The sequence below is a fragment of the Cryptomeria japonica genome, chromosome 5, assembly GCF_030272615.1.
Source record: "Cryptomeria japonica chromosome 5, Sugi_1.0, whole genome shotgun sequence".
In the NCBI taxonomy this organism is placed as follows: domain Eukaryota; kingdom Viridiplantae; phylum Streptophyta; class Pinopsida; order Cupressales; family Cupressaceae; genus Cryptomeria; species Cryptomeria japonica.
Genome location: NC_081409.1, coordinates 216838811 through 216863213, shown reverse-complemented (window position 1 = coordinate 216863213; position 24403 = coordinate 216838811). Strand labels below are relative to the sequence as shown.

Genomic DNA, 24403 nt, shown 5'->3' with positions numbered 1-24403 from the left:
CGTCCGGCGGCTATCGAAACAACAGGCGAGGAAGAGGTAATAATAACAATACGAATAATAGAAGCCGAATCCAATACGACGCTAAAGGGCGGCCGATGATACAATGCCGAGCTTGCAATCAATGGGGGCATTTCGCCAGAGACTGTACAGTGGAGGAAGCACCACAAAAACTTTGCAAGTGGTGCGGTCCGGGGGACCATGATGATGGCAATTGTCCCAAATCTGGCGTGAACCTGTTGAATGTAGAAACGAAGGATGCACTCGCCATAACAAGGTCCAAGACGAAAGCAGCCACTTATCCAGATCCCCGCACGGAAAAACGAAAGGCACTGGAGGCACGAGCGGAATTGGAGAAGGAGATGTCAACGAGCAAGGATGCACAGGGGCTGGCGGGTACTTCTCGCTCTGAAGGAGAAACAAACATTATAAACCAACTGTTACAGGTCGAGATACCCGTCAAAATGAAGGACCTCCTGGAAAGTATGCCGCACTTGCGAGCGACATTGTTGCAATTCGCAATGATAACCCCAGTAGGCCAACCAATACATGGCAAGGACAACCTTGGCGAGACAGCGGCAGACCCATTAACCCTGACAATCAATAATGGTAGACACCCAGCAGTGGTGGAAATGGGTATATTGGGCACCATCCTGACTGACACAATTGTCGACGGCGGGTCGGGAGTAAATGTCTTGCCAGAGGAAACATGGAAAAAATTGGGTAAACCTACTCTCTGGCCGTCCACCTTTAATTTATTGGGAGCAGACCAACACGGCATCAAGCCGCTTGGCACACTCATGGCGCAACCAGTGACGATCGGAACACAGCCGTTCGTCTTGAATTTTGTGGTCATCCCATTGAAGAAGAAGGGGTATGATGCCATCCTCAGCAGAGGCTGGTTGGTGGCGGCCAAAGAAAACCACAATTGGAAGAAGAACACCTTGTCCATGGAAAAGGCTGGCAGAAGGTATACCATTGACCTCAAAACTCAACTGGTCAGTGAAGAGTTGGCGTCAGAGTCAGAGTCCGACGGAGACAACGATATCGACGAAGGAAAAGATGGCAGGGAACCAGATGACGAAGGCATCTTAGGAATTCAAGCCTGTTCTGAGGATGAGACGGATTCTTTGAAAGGGCTCTTCCATTGGCAAATGGAAGACTATGAATTATTGTACGGGTGCAATATGTTGGGGATTGAAGGACCTGACATGAACGAGTTTCCGCTAGAATACGGACAATACAAGGAAGGGGATGTCCCTATGGATGATGCACCAGCGCACCAATTCGACAAAAGTAAGCCCATAAGATACGAAGAATCCGCACTTCAAGTTACAAACCTTGGAGAAACTTCAGAACAGAAAAATATTCTGGTCGGCGACGACTGGAATCCGGTCTTGAAGACGACGGCGTTCAAAATCTTCACAGAGTACAAAGATGTGTTCGCTTGGACATATAAGGACCTCAAGGGGGTACCACAAGAACTTTGTGTACATCGGATCCCTCTCGTTCCCGGAGCCATGCCCGTACGGAAGCGGCCATACAGGATGAACAAAAATTATGTGGCCAGGGTAAATAACGAAATTGACCGCATGCTTGAATCAAGGATTATCTTCAAGGTCCAGACGAGTGAATGGGTATCACCCATTGTGATATCCTTGAAAAAGGAGGCCGATCAGATAAGAATCTGTGTAGACTTCAGGTGTTTGAATGCTGTCACAATTAAAGATCTATTTCCCATACCATTCACAGACACCATCCTCGAGGAAGTCGCGGGTCATGAAATTTATTCATTTATGGATGGATTCTCCAGATATAATCAAATTTCCATTGCAGAGGAGGACAAATTGAAGACCACCTTTGTCGTAGAAGATGGCGTCTATGCTTACAACTGGATGCCATTCGGGTTGTGCAACACGCCAGCGACCTTTCAACGGATAATCCTCCATATTTTCGATAAAATGTCCGTAGGAAACTTCAAAGCATTCTTGGATGATTGGTCCATTTACAGCACGGAGGAGGCACATTTGGCCGCACTTGGCGAATGCATGGAGAGATGTCGACGAGCCCGCCTCGCCCTAAATCCCAAGAAATGCAGATTCATGGTGCCTCAGGGCAAGTTACTAGGGCACATCGTCTGCAAGGCTGGACTGAAGACGGACCCTGACAAAGTACGGGTCATTGTGGAGATGGAGGCGCCTGACGATGTCACTGGCGTCAAGTCATTTCTTGGACACATCGGGTATTATAGGCGGTTTATTAAGAACTTTGCCCAAGTATCATACCCACTTGATAGGCTGACACGAAGGGGGGAGCCGTACGTCTGGGGGACGGCCCAAGAAGAGGCTTTTCAAGAGTTAAAGTCACGGTTGGTGGGTGCGCCAATCTTGACATACCCGGACTGGGACAAAGAGTTCCATGTACATGTCGACGCATCCAACTTCGCCATAGGGGCCACCCTGGCACAGGTGGCCAGCCACGGGCTGGACCACCTAGTGTATTTTGCAAGTCGACTCTTGTCAAACGCAGAGAGGAACTACAGCACGACGGAGAGAGAAGCCCTCGGCATGGTATACTCCGTCCAAAAATTCCGACATTACCTATTGGCGACACCATTCACATTTTATGTGGATCACCAGGCGTTGATGTATTTGGTGAACAAGCCAATCATCCAGGGGCGGATTAGTCGATGGCTGTTACTGTTACAAGAATTTACGTTCAACATCATTGTCAGACCTGGCAGGAGCCATGTCATAGCCGACCAGCTGTCACGGATCAAGTCTGGAGAGCCGGCCGAATACGTTAGCGAGGATTTTCCGAACGCCCATCTTTTCCGCATTGCCATCCTTCCTCATTGGTACACGAGTGTGGGTGAATACCTGTCAACGTCAAAATTTCCTAAGGAAATGTCAGCAAGCGAAAGACGGAAACTTGTATTAAGAAGCCGAACATTCCAACTTATAAATGGCCTTCTCTACAAAATGGGACCTGACCAAATCCTATGACGATGCGTCTTGGAAGAGGAAATCCAACGAGTATTGAGAGAAGCCCATGAAGGGGCGGCTGGAGGACACATGGGACCGGATACGACAGCAAGGAAGGTCCTACTAGCGGGCTTATGGTGGCCGACACTGCATAATGACGCCAGAGAATGGGTGACAAGTTGTGATACATGTCAGCATGCTGGGCGACCGTTAAAGAGAGATTTCATCCCACTTAACCCGTCGCATGCTCAAGAGTTGTTCGAAAGATGGGGGTTAGACTTCGTTGGTCCATTGAAACCGAGTCGCGCCCGACGATGTAGATACATTGTCGTGGCGACAAAATATTTGACCAAATGGGTCGAAGCGAGGGCTTTGGCAGACAACTCTGCCGTCAGTACGGCGAAATTTATTTATGAACAGATTATAATATGAACATCTTTCGACATTAATGGCAGACTTATTCTGGTACTTCTTTTGTGGTTGCATTGTGCATTGCTGTTCGATTCTTGTATTCTTCTTGTTTACCCAGTGAGGTAAACATTGGTCGCCATTGATGGAAGTCGTCCACTTGGAGGTGGTTGTGGCCGTGTCTGCCCTCCGGCGCTGCTCCCTCCGATGCCGCTAATGTCTCCTGTGGTGGTGACCGAAGGTACGGTGTTCTGCATTGTACCTATCGTGCGGTTAGCTTCCCCTTCGTCGTTACCCGTGCCCGGCTCCCTTCGGTGATCCTCCCTTTGTGGCGTGAGAGATAAGTTTTTGAACCGATCTCGAGTCTCTTCAACTAGTTCTCTCCGTAACCTAGTTTCCTCCAGAAACTCTTCGAGGCTTCTCGCTCTACAGTAGTCTGGTGACGCATAGAAATTCCCCTCGGCTTCTCCACCTTCCGTGACACCTCCTTGGTTCCCTTCGGGAAACCCTTCGGCAAGTTGTCCTTCGGCAAGTTGCCTCAGCCTCCGTCTACGTTCTACACGTTGTTCCAGAATCAAAGCCTTCTGCGCAGCCTCCCACTTGTCGGTTTCTAATTTCTTATTTCTGTCTTTATTCAATAAATTGGGCATTAATTGTGGTACAATTTCATGTTTCACAACACATAAACCAAAACACAACACGTCTTTATTAATTCATTCTTTTGTATACACTCAACATAATTCTTCTGCTTCTAACAGTGTTCTTTATTTGTCTCCCTTCACAATTTAAGGATTATTTGTCCTTCGTCGGTCTTCTCTACGTCCGTCATCCTGGCGCTCATGAAATTCTCGTAAGATTTGCTGTCGTCGGTTCTCACGGTAGGTGTCTTCTCTGCGGTTTTGAAGAGACAAAAATGCTTGAGCCAGAAGGTTAGGCAAATTGCTCATTAACCGATTCACCGTCGGGCTTACACCAAGCGCGCTCCACACAGCATCCTCTGGAACAGCCTCAATGGTGGCTTCCCTCCGTACGTGTGTTTCGATGGCCGCCTGAAGGATGCAAGCGAAATCTTTTGTGAGTGCTCGTTCTCCTTCGAACAATTCTTGGTGATCTTCGTCAAGGTTACTGCTCGTCCCCTTGGGCAATGGTTGTCCCATTATCCCTGTGCCATGTAGTATATTCCCGTCCCTCCCGAAATAATTTCGGCAACGGCGCCAAATGTTTACCTCATTGGGTAAACAGGAAGAATACAGAAACTGAACAGCAATGCACAATGCAATTACAAAGGAAGTACCAGAATAAGCTTTCCGTTAATGCCAAAAGATGTTCATATTATAATCTGTCGTCCATATTACATGTCCTCCAACACCCGGAGGTGGTACAATATATGACAGCCGAAGGGGTGCGACCCAACCGTCGCGACTCCAACTACCTACCCGTCGGCTAACTGACTATCAATACTTAACATTACTAAACTATACATTTTTTCCGATAACACAGTCTGTCATTCAAGTGAGCATAATGTTGTAAAGGCCTCTAAATTCCACCATTGATAGGGTCGGCGTAAGGGATGAGCCACTATGAGAAAAGAAATAGCAAGTCGGCCAGATTGGTGAGTGTTATTTTAAAAGTTAAGTGGCTTATAAAACAAAGATGAGAACCATTCATCCAAGCCTAAATTGAAATCACAGCAGACCTGAGCATGTACAGACCTAAGTCGCAGGTGCAGACCTAATGGCAAAGCAAATTAATGTGAAGTGTGTTGGGGAATGTAAATGCAGTGCTAGACCTCATATAAATACCCTTCAACAAGGTGAAATTCACAAATTTTTTGCTGGCCAACCTCTGTATGGGCAGGATAAATTTGTCCTTGAATACATATAAACTCAGAGCAGAAGAAGTCAGCAAGAGAAGTGAATTCAAGAGCAGATAATGGTGAGAGAGGTAAAACGAATTTGGTGAAGACAAGAGTTAGGTCATAAAAAATCAGACCTGATGTGAATTGATCAGACCTGACTTAGGCTGATTTTTAGAGCTGTAAGATACCCCCCTGTTCTGGTCTATTTCTTTGACTTCACATTCAATGGAATTATGTCCAACAGTTTGCATGCATGCTCTAATACCTCTGTAATGATTGGCCTGATTATAATTTTGTTTTGTTTTCTGGTTTGGCGAGTTATTGGAGTATCCCTGGTGCCTTCTTGATGATTGAAAGTTACTTGGGTTAAATCACACAATAAGCACTCTCAGCAATTTTTCAGTCCTCTAACATTTCGTCAAACAGTTGGCACACCAGCTAACATTTCACAATTTCATGCATTCTTTGTAGCATATAAGTGTATCGTTATTTGAACCCAAAATGGTTATAACTTCTAGCTTAATCTCATTTTTGTCTAGTAATAGTGCAGCAATTCAATATAAACTTTGGCAAGCCACATACATTGTTCATACCCAAACAAGAACATTAACATTCAAGCAACCTGGTTAATAGCATGAGCTGCGAATATTCCAAGTGAGCTGAGAGTGTGAATCCACAGTAATACGTGTCCAGCAATCACCACAATCCACGTCCAGCTATGAAAAAACTAGAACTCCATCAAGCTCAGTGCTGTGCGTCCCTGGGACCCAGCTGCTGTCTGTTGTGACGTTTTCACACATCGCCCCATTGCAAATGGGGACCCATGTTTTTGCTCGTTTTGCTCGTTTTCGCTTTGCTTTTTAGGGTTTTGGTTTAGTTTGTCAGTTGTCTGGGTTAGGGTCAACCCTTGGGTTTCCCGTTTTGATCTTTTCAGGCCAGAGTCCAGTCACTCTTGAGAGCTTTTTGAGCTTCCTCTCGTAGGATGCAGTTTTTTGAATGAAGTGAATTCGCCAAAATGGTCTATTTTCAATTGGAATTTTGAATGCAGAGTCCTAAATTTGTCTAAGTGTTGATGATGAAATTGTGAATTTTGTCCAATTGAGTAATTTTGACCAAATTTTGAGTTTTTTGATATTTGATCCCGGGCATTGGAAATGATTTGTTTTTGCCTTGTGAAGTGATTAAACTTGTGAAATCATGATATTTTGGCCTGTAGGAGCAAAATCGCTCCTGTCCCTCAGTGAAGGACCGAAGCTCGTTTTCAAAAATCTTACTGTCTCTGCAAGATCAAGATGAATTTCGAATTGGAAGTGATAAAGAAAGGCGTGATCTTTCCGTTGAATATAAATTGAAGAATTTCACGAACACGGAAATGCCCCAGGAGTCAAAATCGCTCCTGTCCCTCAGTGAAGGACCGGAGCTCAAGATCAAACATTGCCTTGTCCTTGCAGGATTTGAACAACTTGACGATTTGAAGAAGTCAAAGGAGATACATTTCATCAATTGAATATAATTTGGAAACACAAACATGAGGAAAAATGGACCAAAGATGCAAAATCACTCCTGTCCCTCAGCCAGGGACCAGGGCGAAATTCAGTGTAGCTCTCGTCCCTCTCCCAGGGACCAGAGCGAATTTCTTCATAAGGTAAAATTCAGGCAAAAGCAAGCAAGTTTTAAGCTTGAAGGCAAGAAAGGAGGGTGAAACGAATTCGTTGAAGACAAATTGAAGATTGCAAGATGCTCGGTGAACTCCAAATTGGCCTGGGCGCTCCTGTCCCTCAGTCAGGGACCAGAGCGATTTTTGTCTTAGATGAATTTCTTGCCAAGTTTGAATGATTTCCAAGCCAAAGATGAATAAGATGGGGCACAACAAGACCGTTGAAGATAATTTTTGAAGGTGGCAAAGTGTAGTTGAGCTTGAAAGTACAAATTCGCTCCTGTCCCTCGGCCAGGGACCAGGGCGATATCTTAGTTATGTTGCCTTTCCTCCAAGTTCAAACCACTCCAAGTCAAGGTGAAAGGTGGCAAGGACGTATTAAAGCATCTCAATGAAGAACGAAGTATCAAAGGTCTCCAATATTGAAGGAATTACACCAAATGTCCCAGTTCGCTCCTGTCCCTCAGGCAGGGACCAGAGCGAAATCTTCATGATGGCCTAAGTTTTAAAGGTTTATCAAGTATCAAGTGGCCAAGAGGGATAAAGGGACCTCATTCTACATTATGAAAGTAATTACAAGTTGATGGAAGCAAGCATGAGCCCAGGACATTGAAGTTCGCTCCTGTCCCTCAGGCAGGGACCAGAGCGATATTCACCATAATTGCCAATCCATGCAAAAATCATGCCTAGACAAGGTTATGCGAGGTCACAAAGGGTCTAAGGCGTCTTAAGAAAATGATATGCAAAGAAGTTAAACGTCGAAGGGTGATCAAATTGAGTCCAGAGCCTAGATCGCTCCTGTCCCTCATCAAGGGACTAGGGCGATTTTCATTAAATCATTCATTTCCCTTCAAAATCATGACAAGGCAAAGATACACAAGATCAAGGATATCGTTTGGAAGGCAATGAACAAGAAACAAAGGTTACAGAACGAAGAATGTTGGCTAGAACTTCAAGATCGCTCCTGTCCCTCACCAAGGGACCAGGGCGATATCCACCTTAGAGGGCATTCATCCACCAAATCAAGACGATCAAGCTCAAGTTTTTTGACAAACATGCTGGTTTCAACGTGAAGATGGAGGTTTTGAACATAAAAGTAAGAAGAATCAAGATCAAGGTGATAATTCGCTCCTGTCCCTTAGTCAGGGACCAGAGCGATAGGTTTGTGTCCTTACCTCTTCCAAATTTGGCGCTAAAACATTCTTTAAATTTTATTAAATGCTAGGAAAAAATCGATAAATTTGAATATCCAATTAAAATTAGTATTTAAAATTAGCGCATGAGCCTTTATTAATTAATTTTTGCCTTTTAAAAATCGAGTTTATTTAAAATTATAGGCATTAAATTAATTAATTATAAATAAAATGGGGCGCTTGAATTAAAATTTGTTTCATTTTACAAAGGTCGGCCTTTAAGTTTATTTTAAATTTGCCTTATTCACCAAAGTCGGCCTAGGGTCAATATGAAGGTGAGCGCCTATAAAGGAGGAGTAGTTTATTTCATTTTCACATCATCATTTATCATCTTTTCATATGCGATTTGGAGTATACAAAGTAAGTGCGAAATTATCATTCAAGAGGAGGTGCGAATTGTGTTCAAGGTGCGAGTCTTATCAATAGGAAGGCACAAGCATTATCAAAGGAGTTCGAGTTTCAAGTTAGGCGAACTTGCCAAAGACCACGTCAAGGACATCCCCAAGGGTGGCGAATTGATAAAGAGGACGTTCATTATCCTTCAAGATCATGTCGAGGCCATCTAACATTAATTTTGCCTAGGCGAATTCCTTTAGTTTGCATTTTTAGAGTTAAGCTCTCAAGTAAGGTATGGCAAGATCCCTTGTTTTAATTTCGAATTTTGATCATCATTGCCTTAAACTTGAATTTTGAATTTTGAATTGTAATAGCTCAATCGTCATTTAGGAAACGATAACTCAAGGACTTATTATGAAGTTTCCTAAATTTAATCTCTAATCTAGTTATTCATTGCAAAATCATGTTACTAATTTTGAAATGTTGTGTAGGCATCAAATGGAGATCTCATCAAGGAAAATCAAGCCGGATCAAGGACGATTTTCGCCGGGACGATCAAGCCAGGACAGGGGCGACCTCTTTCAATCCAGCGTTCCAAGGCGAGGTACATCATCATCCTGCACATTAAGGACACATGGAGTTAGAACAAGGGCTCGTTGAAGAAGAAAATAGTTCCAGATGAATTAATTAAAGCAAGCTTCTCAACAACATCAAGTTGAATATCTACCAAGTTACAAGTGTCAAATGAGGTGGCGTCCTAGTCATCATTTCTCCAATCAGTGAGGTCCACCTCAGCATGTCCAGATTCAATGTACTTAACTCATGGAAGGTGGCACAAACTCCGATGTACCTACCCCGGCTATCCATTGGTCGATTTTTCTAGAGGGGACATGTGTCCATGCAATACAATTTTATCATTGGTCAAGCATTAAATGTTATGTAATGGTTGTAACAAACCCTAATTAGGGTTTTCATTGTTGAATCTTCACCATTGATCTTGAATTGATCTAAGCCATCAAATTGTATTGTGGGCACTATATAAGCCCTGACATTTCATTTTGTAAAAATAATGAGAGATAATATAGAAATAGTTGAAAGCAGTTAGTAGATAGAGAGTAGTTAGAAATTGATAGAATAGCAATTAGAGTAGAATAGGAGGACAAGGCAAGAAATTGTTGCCATTGATTGTAAACAAACTCCATTTTCATTGAAGTAATGGTGAAATGTGTCGTTTTCTTGCAATTTGCATGGTTTCTTGTTGAGTCTTCAATCCTAGATGGTAGATGATTAGATGAATGGAGGAAATGTGCTTGATTGATGGTGAAATTCGTATATCCATACTACTAGCAGTTTGTTGATTGGAGACTTGCCTTGCGTAGTCAACTGGAATTATTCAGCTTAAGCTCAATTTCAATTTGTCGCTTCTTCATTGATATGCATCAACTTGATGGTGTCTATACCTGCAGTGATGATTTGAACATCATAAAGCTTCCCTTAGAAGATCGCACTAGCCTTGTGGAGATGGTCCATTGATGTCAAAACAAGACCTAGTTAGAGTTTCATCAAAAATCAATCATTGCTCCTACATTCTTAGTATTAGGATTAGATCCTCTCTTCGCCCTTATCCTTTTTTCTATTTTTTTCAAATCTAAGGCAGTAAGATCCTATGTTCCAGCAAAACAGATCAGAAGTTCAATCATCAAATGTAAGTCCCCTTGTGATTCCAGTAAATCACATCATACCACTGGAGCTTATCCACATGTAGAGACCCTACACCAAAGAACCTTGGAGTCATCCTGATTGATCCTTTTTCGCGATATCTTCAGCAATCAGAGGCTTTATTCAAGAGAGGATAAGGTACCCTTAGGTATTTTATTCTGTGTTAGGCAGTGTACAAAATACACGTCAACACTGTCACGCTTGCTACGACTATTGCCTCCTTCATTCACCACGACCCAACACTGTGTTATAACGCCCAGCCAACTTTAAACTGTGCATCTTTGGTGCTGCACAACTGCATACGGCCTGCCCAATCACTGCAACTGTTCCAAATTAGCGCCCAGCATTATTGAATGTGACTCTATGTAATCTTGGCATCCAGCTGGGAATTCGTCCAGCAGACCCAAAGCCTCGAATAATGATTCGACCTGCTAGTTCTGGTTTTTTTGCACCTAACTCCAGGTTCAAACCCACGTCTTCTATAGCCAATTAACTGGTTTTTTCTAACTACAGCACTAATAATTACAGTTTGCTCAGCACAAACAAAAGACTGTGACTCTTTCCTGTGACTGGATAAGTGCCACAATATCTACCCAGCTGAGCTTCACAACACTGAAATATCCTTGCCCCTCTGATTCATTGAGTGCCAATTAGTTTTAAATATTTCTCAGACCTGGTCTTTCACAAGCATAAGAAATGTCACACTTGTGGGATTTCGTCTCCAAATGCCAGGGAAAAACTCCTGAATTTCTCCAGAAATCACAAATTTCAAGATACACAATTTCCAAGACATCCTCTTCAGCAATAAAGCTCTTATTTATAACTCTTTTTGGGCACAAATCCCAATGCACCATAAATGTGGGACTAAACATGTTATAATAAAATAATATTATCACCCTTATGTCTCCTCATTAAAGGGAACTTTTAATTTTTTCTGTTAAAACATTAGTCCCAGCATTAATAATTCATAAAAGTTAAATATTTAAATTTAACTTTAGAAACTTTTAATTTATTGCCCAAATAATTGATGGCTCATAAAATTAGCAATCTAGATGAAGAATTAAATGCACCAAAGGACTGACATTATAAAATGCATCAATTATTTCCTGCCACTGAGCCACAACTGACTTACTATAAATAGTAAGTATCTGGAAATTCTGTTAGAACACCCCCGATTGTCCTGAAACTAAAATCGCCTAGGCCAAATCCCTCACTAATCCCTGTAAAGTCCTGGTTAGCCCTCGCGACCAAGGCAAAACGAGCTACGACACATCATCTAATGTTGGGCTAAAATGGGGACATGACAAGAGCCTTCTTCCTAAGCGAGCTGCTGCTTGTAGTGATTAAACCTCCCCTCACCTGATTTTATTCCTAAAATCTGCCAAAATTCCAGATGAGTGTTAAGGGAATTTAACCTGATATAGGGCAAATTACTCCAGTTTGCCATTTTCTTTACCAAATTCTGAAATCAGACTTGATTTTGGCAATTTTTTTTAGCTAGGGCATTCTGATTTGAACATAATTTGATCAGATCACAAGTCGAGCAACATCAGTTCCAGCTTTGGAAATTCATGAATAGATTTGAAATGGTTTTAGGAAGCATAAATTTTGTGAAATATTGTTGTTATTTCTGGTGTTTTGATTCAAATTGTTTTCTTCTCCAGGTCTGATGAAAACATACAACATGGAGATGGCTACACAAGGATTATTCGTACTTCATCAAGAAGATCAAGGAACATCTCAACAAGATCGAAGAAAGCGAATTTAGCATATTCAAGAGGATGTCAAGGCTTGCAATCAGCATGGAGGAGGAAAGTCATTAAAACATAGAGAGGTCTACATCAAAGACATCAAAATCAAATGTTGCTTGGCATAAAGAAGAACACTCCAAATTTCATAGAGTGAGGATTCATCATCACAAAATCATGATCAATACCTTGAAGGGGGAAGAACTCTACAAGAGGAAGAAAGTGTAATTACATCAAGAAGGACAAACACGGGTGAAGGAAACAAGTTCCAAGGATGAAATGAAAGATCAACACCTTCAAGGATGACCGGTGAAGAAGCAAATGGAAGAAGGCAACAATACAACGCAATTCCAAGAACATTCCAAGGGAATCACCAAAGGTTAGAGTTCTAATTGCTCTACAAGCATGGTAAGGATGGAAGAGAATAAAGGCGACATTTCCTCTACATCAAGACCATCACAACCTCAACCACATGGAGGAGGCATCAAGGAAGGAACACCATGTAATCTCGATCATTGATCATGAAGCAATCTAAGCCTTTGAATTGTAATGAGATCTCTATATATGGTTCAATCCTCTCATTTGTAAAGGTTAATAGTTGTTAGATAGCAGTTAGCAATAGAGTAGGAGAAGGAAAATCGAAATTGCTGCCAAGACTTGTTGGAGTTAATACATGACTTTCATTGAAGCATGGTGGATTTCTATGTGTTGTTTCTACATGTTGCATGGTTTCTTGTTACTTCTCAAGTTTATAAAGTTCATTGATTATGATGGAGAAATGTAATGATATGTAATGGAATTTTGGTTCATACATTTTGTGGTTTGCTGATTGTAAGCTACATTGCAAAGTTAGCCTAAACCTTGTTAAACACTAGTTTGATTATGGATATTAACTTGAACTACGTAAATATTGAGAGTTTGAATGAGTGTTCATAATATGAAAACCCTTCGTTATCTTTTTGAGATTGCATCAGTTTTGTGTACTTGTTTCTGCATGGTGAAGGAAAGCTTAATTATGGAATCTGTCTATCAAAGCATCATCCTTTATTGTTGTTGTCCCTAGAATTAAATTAGATTTCTTAACGCTTATCTCCTTTTGTCTTTTATATTCCAAGTAAGTTACTATAGATTCCATGTTTCAATAGTGTTCATAAACGTAAGACCCCTTGGGATTCTAGTAATATCAAATCATATATCATAGAGTCTATCCAAAACTTAAAGTCAATTGTTCGCATCGTAAACCTTGAAGTTGTCTCATTTGATCATATTCATTAGCATATGAGGTTTCTTTTTTCAAGAGAGGATAGAATATTTAGTATTTTATTATGCGTTCGAGCTGTCCTACTAAACACATCAACACATTCTCAGATGGAGCTTATGCAAATGTTGATGTGGTGGTGGATAAAAAAATGGACCCTATGAAGTGGTGGAACTTTCATGGTGCCACAACTAAACATTTGCAAAAATTGGCTATCAAACTTATATTATAGGTTTAACATTATATTAAATATATTCTAATTTAAATTATTTCTTATTTTACTTTCTTTGATTGTTTGTCTTTGGTACTTAAAATATCAATTTTTTTTACAGGTTTTGTATTATTTTGCATCTAAGAGGAATTGGAGCACATATGGCTTCATCTATTTTGTGAAACAAAATAGGGTGGCATCTAGTAAAGAAAAGGAGCTTGTATGTGTTCATTTAAATCTATGTCTCTTGTCAGATTCCTCCACATACTACATGAAAGGATCTAATAGATTTTGGAAGGTACAACCTGAGATGAGTGACATTGATGTAACCATAAATAAATTGACACGTCTCAATCCCATTGTTGAAAATTTAGACATAGTAGGAGGATATTTTGGTGAATCTTCATTTGGTTCCAAGAGTCTAGTTGTTGGTCATACTCAATCTAACTCTTGAGATAATCTTGATGATCTACATCTCCAATTTCAAGAGAATAGTGATGATAGTTTTGATAACATCTGACTCTATAAAACTATCAATGTATTTGCATTTTCTTTTAATGATAAAACTATATCTATATATAAGCAGTTTAAAATAAGTGGCAATTTGTTAGTCATACTCAATCTAACTCTTAAGAGAATCTTGATGATCTACATCTCCAATATCAGGAGAATAGTGATGATAATTTTGATAGCATCTGACCCTATCAAACTATCAATGTATTTGAATTCTATTTTAATGATAAAATTCTATTTATATATAAGCAGTTTAAAATATGTAGTAATTATATGTCGATATTGCTCCTAAACTAATGAAAATAACTTTTAAAAAATCTGTTATATGTGTATGTATGCATTTTTTACAAATATTGTATCCTACCATAATGAAAATAACAATTCAAAAGTCCATTTTCCAAAAAGGCTCATGGATTATTGATCAACAGTTAGCAGATGACAGCAGCCCCAAACAAAAGTTAAAAAAAGAGATTAAATTTTAAAAACATTAGAAAAGCAAGGCAGTTGTTTCATGAATGCAAAGGGAAAATGAGGTCTCAAATTCAGTGCCACTCCAATTCCCATTCATTACAGAAAATATGGGATTTTTAAAGAAAGAATGAGCAAGGTTGATGTTTTGCAAAGTGTAAGGTGGAAAGCTGCTATTAAATTATATTGCAAGAAGGACAAGAAGACAAAACTACTTATATTTTCAGATAAACTTGTGGGCAAACAGAACAGGAGAAACATAGGTTCGGAGGTGAAAGATTTCGTGATAGAATTTCAAGACTAAGTCTGTTTTATATCTCAAAGAAAGATGTCCAAAATGCTTAAGATGAGGCGAAGTTGCTTCTATAATATAATAAGAAGATCATGAGGCAAAGGAAAGGATGGGAATTAGAATTTTAAGACTCTCCCTATGCTTATTACTTTTATGCTCTTTGCTGATTTGGATAATTAACACTAACCATGTATTGGCATCTTGCGAACAGTTTTTTGGGTCTGGGATCCCTCAGCCCTGTTTACTTTTAGTGAAAAAGAAAAAAGAATTATATGCATTATTACCATAACAAAGAAGGCAAAGGATTCAAAATCCAATTGTTCAATAATTTCCATTTATAGCCTAATCAGATATCAATTCTTGTGGACCAATACATTTAGAATTAAATGTCCAGACTTGGTAATTTACATGATATACATTATTATTTATTAAATATGTGAGTGACATGACCATCTTGTGATTCATTTCTCTTTGGACCTAATGGTGAATAATTCAATGCAGTATAAACATCGAAGAATCATTTCATTATGGAATAAAAGATAACTAGCTGAAAGATTGCATTTAAAAGTATTAGAGACATAGATGATAAGTAGAAGTTATCAAGTCACCATTTGTATATGGGATCTTAATAAAATGATATCAGGGCCACAATTATATATAAGAGAAAATATATGGGTTCCATGAGTACCTGTACATAAAGCTCTGGAATACTTCGACCTTCAGGCTCTAAAAATATTTGATGAGATTCCTTGTCCTTAAATTTTACTATCTGCATGCCAATAAAAAACAAATTTATTCAAGGGCACCTTCTATGATCACAGTATCACTAATTTATGCGTTGCTTTCCATAGAGTTTCTTTAAAAGAAAAAAGAGGAAATTAATTTCGATACACAAAAATTAGCAATGTTCAACGTGGAATAATTGGAACACACACAACAAACTTACTAAAATTGTTAGATTGACTATGGAGTGACCCCTGGAATTCCTTTAAAGGTGGTCCAGTTTTTGGAAGAGAAGATAACAAATTTGGGAATAACACAGAGAAGTGATACCATTCATTTTGGTGTCAAGGGCTTTTCCTTGCCCTGCAACCTAGATCAAGAAGGCAAATACATATTACAAAATACACATCTCTCCAAGTAAATTCTTTTCTAGAATTGAACAAGTACATGTTCCATTAAAAGAAATACATCTCTGGAAAATGAGTAGTTTAATATTTTCTAGCAAATAGCACATAAATCAGTTTGGGTAGCCCTACCATAAATACAAAATTAAGGACAAATTAATTTGTATTCCATCATTGACAGGTATTTTTGGTCATTAAGCTCTATTAGCTATAATTTACCAGATATTGAGATACAGTTTTCTAATAGGGATGCCCCATTTAAGTTCTAGTCCTTCTACAACAGGAAGCCAATGGAGACCGCGAAACCTAACTCTATCTAGCTGTTAACTTCACAAGACCTCCTTCCAATCTAAGGCCTGCATCTCAGTCACACGTTTGCAAGGTTGTGCATCTCTCTCTCTATTCTAGACTGACAAAGTTTCCAAATGCACTTCTACAATATCACTTTTAATATGCACCTCTCCAATGTAATCATCAAACCCATAATTCTTTATGGCTCTAAGGTTTTGGGCCCCAACCTAGGGACTACTAACTCAGCTTGGATTGAGAGGATCAAAACTCTTGCAAAGGATTTGATGTAAACGTATAGTCTCTCAATGCATTGTCAAAGCTGAGTTTGGTGTTTATCTCCTACAACCTGAGTGCCTTTCAAGCTAACTTTCCACATTTGTAGACCCAAATCCATGGGTAATTCAACTTCTAGGTGTATGAGGCACCCATATTTTAACACATTGCTCTTGTGAGATGACTGTCTCTTTCGGTCTTATTACACATCAACAATGCTGGTGTAAAGAGCCCATTTCACTCCTTCAATAGGTCAATATATCTATCAATCAACTCCCTCCTATCCACTTTTTTTTGTCATGTACCCTTTTTGGAATTAGAGAGACATGGAGAAGACCTCTAGCCTACCTTAGTTTACCATAGGTTGAAGGATATAGCAAGGGAATTAAAAATATTATTTTTAAGTTGGGCCTGATTATTTCTATTTTAAAAGGCAACTTAAAAATATCATTATAATTAATTAAAAAAGTGCTTTTAAACAATTATTAATAAAGCATGTTTTTAAAAAATTCTGGAGGAAATTTTAAATCAAAGCCCCAAATTGGAGATCTTTAAAAAGGAGCACTTGGATTCATTATGAATTATTTGTCTTCAGTTTCCTATTCAATATTTAAGCTGTGTTCAATTTCACAATTGTGAACAAAAACCCTTGGCTGTTCAGAGATCTCTAAGGACAAAACCCCCTTTGATTTCCATTAACAAAATTGGGGAAAAAAGCCCTTTTGGATATCCATCGTCAAAATAGGGGATGAAAATCCTCTTTGCATAGAGCGCCTCCACACAAGGCTTGCACTGCAGCTGATTTTGGTGAGGTATCCTTCAAATCTTATGTTGAGCAATTGGATTGGAAAGCAAATGCAACTTACATGATTTGAAGAGGTTCATTGCTGATATTTAGAGCTTGTTGGCTGTTGTTCATCATCCTTTCATACTAGACCTCAAGCATCACATTAAGAAGGATTTGTTATCATCAACCATTGCTAATTTCAAATATTCCATACATGTTTGGCTGCTGTTTTATGTAATGTCCCCATTTTTGAGCATCAGTTGTTTTCAAAGGTTAGCCTATTATCAGTGGTCCCCACTAGGCTAATGTGGTGATTAGAGAGCCCTTTGAGGGTTACTCAGCTGACCCTTTGGGTGTCTATTTCAGAATTCTCCATCTCAGTGCATAAATTTATTTGTGGTTTGCCTTCCAGAGGTATTTCAGGCTCCGTGTATACACGCTTACTATCTTTAGTAAGTCACTTGGATGTTTGGGTCCATAATTACTATTTATGGTAAGTCATCAAAATGGTGATTATACCCGAAAAGTTGGCAGGATCAATTGTTGGTTTGATATTTGGCATTTAGTGGAGTTTAATAATTTAATTTAATTAATTAAAGTATAATATAGCATTGACTTTAATATAATTAATCAAATTAAATATCTTTATGATTAAAGGGGATATAAGGGGTCAAGTGTGCATTTATTATATTAATGTCGTAAAGTATTTAATTATTAGGCCAAATGGGACCCCAACTTTGGGAATATTATAAAGCAACAAAATCATTTAATATTTAATGATTTTAAAAAGCCAAATGAGGCGTTGCTTTATGGAGTGCTTATAAAAAGACACACTTAGTTCTTTTTCATTATTATTGATCATTTGCAAATTGTTGAAGCTTTTTCGAGAGCATGGGTTTGCTGCTGAAGATCTAAACTTTTGAGAACGAAAACTTCCATGAGAAATAGTGCCTGCAGGTGTGAGACATCATCCAAGGGTACTTAGTTGATAATCTCATCCGAAGATTACACTTGCACTTATTTGAATTCAGATTTCCGCAGTTTGACAGCTTTACAGGGTTTATCAGGCATTCAAAGACTGATTGACGGCAGATCATGGTGGTTTATTTGCAAGCTGGAAGAGTTGAACAATCCCTAGTTTGACAGGCAAATTTATAAAGACTACAAGCAATATAAAACCCTCATTTTTGCTCATATCTCTTAGGGCATCACCTATATTGTTCTGGGTATCTTTGCATATGAATTCCCACAACTAGGCGATGGAGATAGATATATAATATGCATGTTTAAAGTGCTGCTTGAATTTTATTTACCAGCTACCAGGTAAATATTGGGATGCCATTCTTGGTGTGTTATTGTAATTTGGAGTCATATGCTCAATGGAGTACCATAGATGAAGTTTATTTGCAATTGTAATCTGAATGGTCAGATCAGTGCATCACAATCCCCATATAACAAGAAGGTATTTATAAATAAATTCATTATTTCAGCTATTACAATTTTTGAGTTCTTTATTTCTGCTATTCACCAAGGTCGGAGCATTATATGTGCATCATTTTAATTTTTTGAGTTGTATACAGCAGTCCACAAAGTTTAAACTTTAAATATTCAATCATATGGTATGATTGCAAACTGTTTGTCATAATTGTTGATTTATAGCTAGGTCGGATTCCGGGCCGACCTAGCTCTCTAAATTGACCTTTTGGCCTTAGCAATTTGTCATCGTGTTGACTGGGCCCTATTTGGGTGATTTATGTTAAATACATATGTAACGTGATGTGACTTGCATGTATAACGTGTAAAGATTATGTAAAATATGGCTTGGCACCAAAATTATGTAACTTGTAAATAGGTCACGACCTTTACTTGTAACTTGTAAAATGAAATTATTTGTTTATATTTTTGGCGGGAATTTTCATATGGCTGACCTAGCAAAGTTAAGGCATTGTAACTCATATAAAGTCAAGGCAAGTTGAAGCCTTTCACATGGATTCGAATTATCTTGAAGATCAGCGAGTCCTTCTGCAATATCAACGAATCTTCCTTGGAGGTCAGAGAATCTATCCAAGGATCAGCAAATACATATTGAAGGACAGCAACCATATCTTGAGATCTGCGAAATCCTTAAGAAGACAAGCAATCAGCAGAGCAGCGATCAGACATTGGACATCAGCAGCGAATGTCATCTCAGTTGAGTGAGTTCATCCAATGTGCAACTCTGGAGACCTCTGATCAAGTATTCCCTACTGGTGGTGAATTCTGAGTAAAGGATATCTGCCCTAGAGACTGCCCTATATGTGATTGGGATTTGGTCAAGTTCTGATCAGAACTTGTAATTCAGATAAGTTGATTTTCTCAAGCCCTAGCTGGATGTACTTGTAATTAGTTACATTCTGACATTAATATAATCAGATCTGAATAGTGTTGCTGGGTTTTTACTCCAAGAGGGAGGTTTTCCCAGGGTACTGTTGTGTTCTTGTGTGTTGCATTCTCAGTTTCTGTTATTTACTCTCAGTCTGATTACTAAATCTAACAATAATGTCTCCTTGATTGTATGAAATTCAAGATGAATTATATGAAGAGAAAAATGTTACGAAAGCATTACACAACTCAAATAGATGATAATATTTAGAACCATTCATATTCAAGTGTCCTCCCAGTATTTGACAAAGAAATTTGGTTGCACATTTGGGTAGGACACTTCAATGGTATAAGAGCAGTGTTTTCATGGCATCCTGTTGGGAGATTCAGTATTATTCAGAGGTACAACAATGGGTTTTAGCAGGTTTCAAGATCAGATCAAGAGAAGTTATGAACAGGAACCTATCCAATCCTTTGAAAAGTACCAAAGCATGCATAAGGGGTTTAAAAAACAGGTTTGCTTTGATAATTTCTTAAGTTTGGTTGTAAACTTGAAACCTGGAAAAATGGGTGTGGTGAGTTGCCCTTGAAGAAGGGTTAGCAAAGGAAGAAGAAGCACTTGTTTGTGAGTTGCATCTTAAAGGTGATCTTGGAATAGATAAAATCCAGTCAACATGCATGGAAGATTGGACTCTAAGCTCTAAAGAAAATAGAGCCACAAGTTCACTTTAGCCCTATGAGGACAAGGACATAGGAGAGTCAGGTACTGAAGCTATCGATGAAGAGTACATGAAAATTGAAGAAGATGCCGTCACAGAGGTTGCCAAATCAGAAAATCAGTCATATATTGCAGTCACATCAGAGGAACAATCTTCACTTGAAAGTGCAATTTTCAACCATGGAAAAGATATTATTTCGGGTAATTATTGCATGAGTTTCTCAGTATGAATCTTGGAGGTCATGCTTAACAAAATCAGTGAAATGAACATTTCCGTGAATGAAGTTGTGTACTTCTAACGCTGCCCCATCCTTTCTTCATGAGGAATGCATGCCCTCATCCAGTTTGACATTTGAATATGATGGGGAAAATGAAACAAGAGAGTCTATGTGTGCTTTGACACCAAATGATGATAATGATGATTATTTTGTATTTGGGACTAATGCTGTCCTAGTTCCAAAGCAGCAAGTGTAGAGAAGGTGACATAGAAAAAAGTCAAGTTCTTCAAAGACAATCAACCACTTCATCATATAAATCTGATTTTGTTCATCTACCCGTTGGCTCACATAATTTGGTGAGTCAATTGAAAGTCACCGAAGATGAAATTGTTGCATCTCTATCACACTTTGATGACACCCATGGGATGATTGCAAAGCACCTTTGGGAGGTCCAACTATAGATGAGACAATGGGGACTCAGAGAGGAATTTTCACATTTACAGTTGATCAAGGAAGCGATGAAGACAATTAAATTAGATTGTCTACATCTTCTTTCAGGTTGAGATCATCTCCTCAATCTTGCAAATATTTATTCAAAAGGCATTGAGGAAGAAAGAAGATGTAGAAAATATTACCTTCGAGCTCTTAAACATTAAAGAAAACCCTAGAGTCTACCCAAATGGCCCTTCAAGAATTAGAAATTCAGATTGATGAGCTTTGCTTGGAATTGAGCTTGGCACATTCTTCATTGTCTTCTGCAGGAACTAAGTCTCCTATGGGAGCCTCTTCAAACAAACAACAATCTCATATGAAGAGTGAGAAGACTAGACAAACAGATGAAGAATTTGAGGAAGCCCATAGTAAGGTCTTAGGATGAAGGAGACATCCTCACATGAAGATTCTGATTGCAGCCATGAGATAGTTGCCTTAACAAATATGCTAGATTTGAATTATGCTGATTGTAAAACAGCCATAGAGGATTAAACTTCATATCTCATTGGCAATAATGATGGGGAAGGACATCAAGAGTTTGATCTTTTGAAAGTGGAGAAGAAAGATTGACAAGAAAGTGCAACTTGCAGCCATGAGGAAAGGAGTAAAGGACTTTGATAGGGGATACATTTGATTTTCAGCAGGTTAAACCTCTTGGAGCAACTCTTGAGGGTGAGTAGTCAGTGGAGGAAGAAGCTGCACAAATCAGATTACTTGAAATTACTTTTAGGTAGACACCATGCCATCATGTTTGCAAGGCAGATATATAGAGAATTTACAGGGAAAGAGGCACAAGAAGCTACTTCAAGGGCGGTAAATATTTATCAAATTAATGATGGAATTAATGATGCTGAGAGTGATGACATATCTGGTGGCAACAGTAGCTCCAACATCACTGAAATTACACATGGAGATAACACAAGGGTGGAACATGATGAGCGTGATTCAGCGAGGATTGGTATGCAGATTGTGCATAAAGGTGTGAACTTTTCACTCAATGATTTGTATTGTGAGATCCTTGATGTAGGCAGTGTGAGATGGAACCCTAGTGTCGACTCAGGATTTCAATTGGAGCTAGACGATGCATTTCAGTGTAATTACACTGTCAGATATGCACATTCTTTTTCACTCAGCCCACCTATAGATGACTTGATATTCTGAATGACACATAAGAGTGGGATGGATGACTAGTATAAGATGCTTCCTTCCATGGAGGAAGGAACCAAATCCTGCAGGCCTTTCCATTTGCTTCTCCAAGATGGTCTTTATTTTGGGATACAGGATAGAGAGGCAGTGTTGTGCCAGTTTGGCATTCCACCTGTAGCCAATATGGAGCACCAAGGGTTTTCAGATATCATGGAAGGTGGATGGCCATTTTACCTATGAGATCCTGTAGTACCCCCCTACCCTAGTCAGCTTTGTAAAACCAGTTTGACCTTGGTTGACTTTTTCTATGCAAATCTTGAATGGTTGAATTACCATGAGGTAATGTTTAGTCAGATATTTTGATTATTGTGCGTATCTATTAATGTGCTTTCGCATTGATTCTTATGTAAGTTTAAACTGTCCTCCTGATTCTTGTTATTAATCTCGAGCTAACATCTTCATTAAATATATATATATATGTATGCTTGTCTAACTCTTGGTTGCAGGAGATTGCAGGTACAGTACCACCTAGGTGTAAGGTTCGTCTTCACCTGGATTCGCAAGGTTGAGTATACCTCTTTCGTCCTTAGAATTTAGGTTAGGTGGTCGTAAAACCTTCAGTTTACCCTAGTCATACTCAAATGAGCATCGCTTGTGTTCTGTCAATTTTCTTTTCATTTGGGTTTGTGGGTCGGGTAATTGGTTGGCTTACTTGGTTTGCGTGGTTGGTGTGTGGTAAATAGATTATTTAACCCTAAGTATTTATTTTGATTTAATGTGTTCATTTACGCATTAGTAATTGAGGAATTAAAATAAATAGGTTTCTTTTATGTGATTAATCATTAATTAAAAAGATCGCCCTATTTATGTTTGTAATGAGTTTAATTTAATGGTTAATTTTAAATAACGAATTTATTCAGTTTAAGCATTCTAAAAAGGAAAGATTTAAATTTATTCGAAATAGAAATAATTTAATCTCTTTTGCTTTTTGGAATAGAAAGATTAATTTTAATTATTTAAGAAAATCAATTTTGATTAGAAAAGTGAGTTTTATTCATATTTATTTTATATAGTGTGTAAGATTGATTTTGAGAATTTAATTTAATTAAAAATATTTTACCCTCATTAATATTGTGAAATGCAACTATTAGCTTTGTTAATTAAAAATTAAATGAGGGAGAAGAGCGTTTCTTTTAATTAACTAAATTTATAATCTCAATGCATAAACAATTCAACTATAAGATAATTCCATAAACTTAATTAATTAATTAATTAATTAAATTAAGTTGCAAGCTGCATGATATTAGAAATATATTTTTATTTAAATTTTAGTGGAAAAATAAATTAGATTAATTATATTTATTGTTCCTAGAATTTTAAATAAATAAACAAATAAAAGAATAAAAAAAAATATAATAAAAAAAAAAATGAATAAAAGAATTAATTGGAATTAAAGTATTGTTTTAATTCTTTATTTAGAAAATTAATTAATTTGCATGAGAAAAGAAAAGAAATAATAATGATATTTAATTATTGCATGTTAGCTTATCTTTTGTTATAAAATTAGAAAATAAACTAAAATTACTTTTATTCTAAATTTAGATTTTCTGAGAAAAAGCTATTGAACCTAGAATTTTTGTTTAAATAGGGAATAGGTCTTTATTTTAGATACACAGCAAACAGGGCAGGAATTTAGGTGAAGAAATTTATTGGAAGCTTATTGAAAAGATTAGGGCTCTTCTACAGATTTCTTCCAGGAAAGCTATACCAGGTTGGGTGGCTTCTTTGATTTGTTGGTTTTTAAGAAAATAATTCTATTTTTCTCTGAATGGTGTGTGTAAATTATTTGTCAGATCCAAAACCGTCTTCCTGTTAATTCAGGTTTTGATTTAAAATTCTTGCCTGATGTTAATTTTCTAGTTAATGGGAGTAATTTAATTTTGAAAAAATTAGGGAAATTATTATGAAAAAAAATTATTCTCTCTTGTTGATTTGTTCTGATAGTCCTTTAAATAAATCTCTGTGAAATTAGTTGATTTCTTTAGAAATAAATTTAATTGTGAATTAAATTTATTGGTTTATCTAGTTTAAAGAAAAAGTAATTGCAATAAAATTTTGTGAATGAATTTTATTGAGTTGGGAATTTTATTTCTATGTAAATTCTGTCAAAGGGGTTTTAATGAATTTGGAAATTATTTACATGTTTTTAAAAAAATAATAATAATAATTAAAAAAATAAATAAATAAATAATAATAATAAAAAAAATATATTATAACATATTAAATTTAAAGTGGGTTTTAAAATGTTTAATTGTTTTATTAAGTATTAATTAATATATTTGATTATT

General features: G+C 37.9%; 1 protein-coding gene across 3 annotated transcripts in view; it reads right to left on the bottom strand.

Moving 5' to 3' along the window:
• The window catches only part of LOC131064396 (uncharacterized), a 375046-nt gene that overhangs the window by 147734 nt on the left and 202909 nt on the right, over positions 1 to 24403 (bottom strand). For all 3 annotated transcript variants that reach the window (XM_057998528.2, XM_057998529.2, XM_057998527.2), the window contains one exon: positions 15331 to 15411. In XM_057998528.2, the coding sequence (XP_057854511.2) occupies positions 15331 to 15411 (81 nt within the window). The remainder of the gene's footprint in view (positions 1 to 15330; positions 15412 to 24403) is intronic.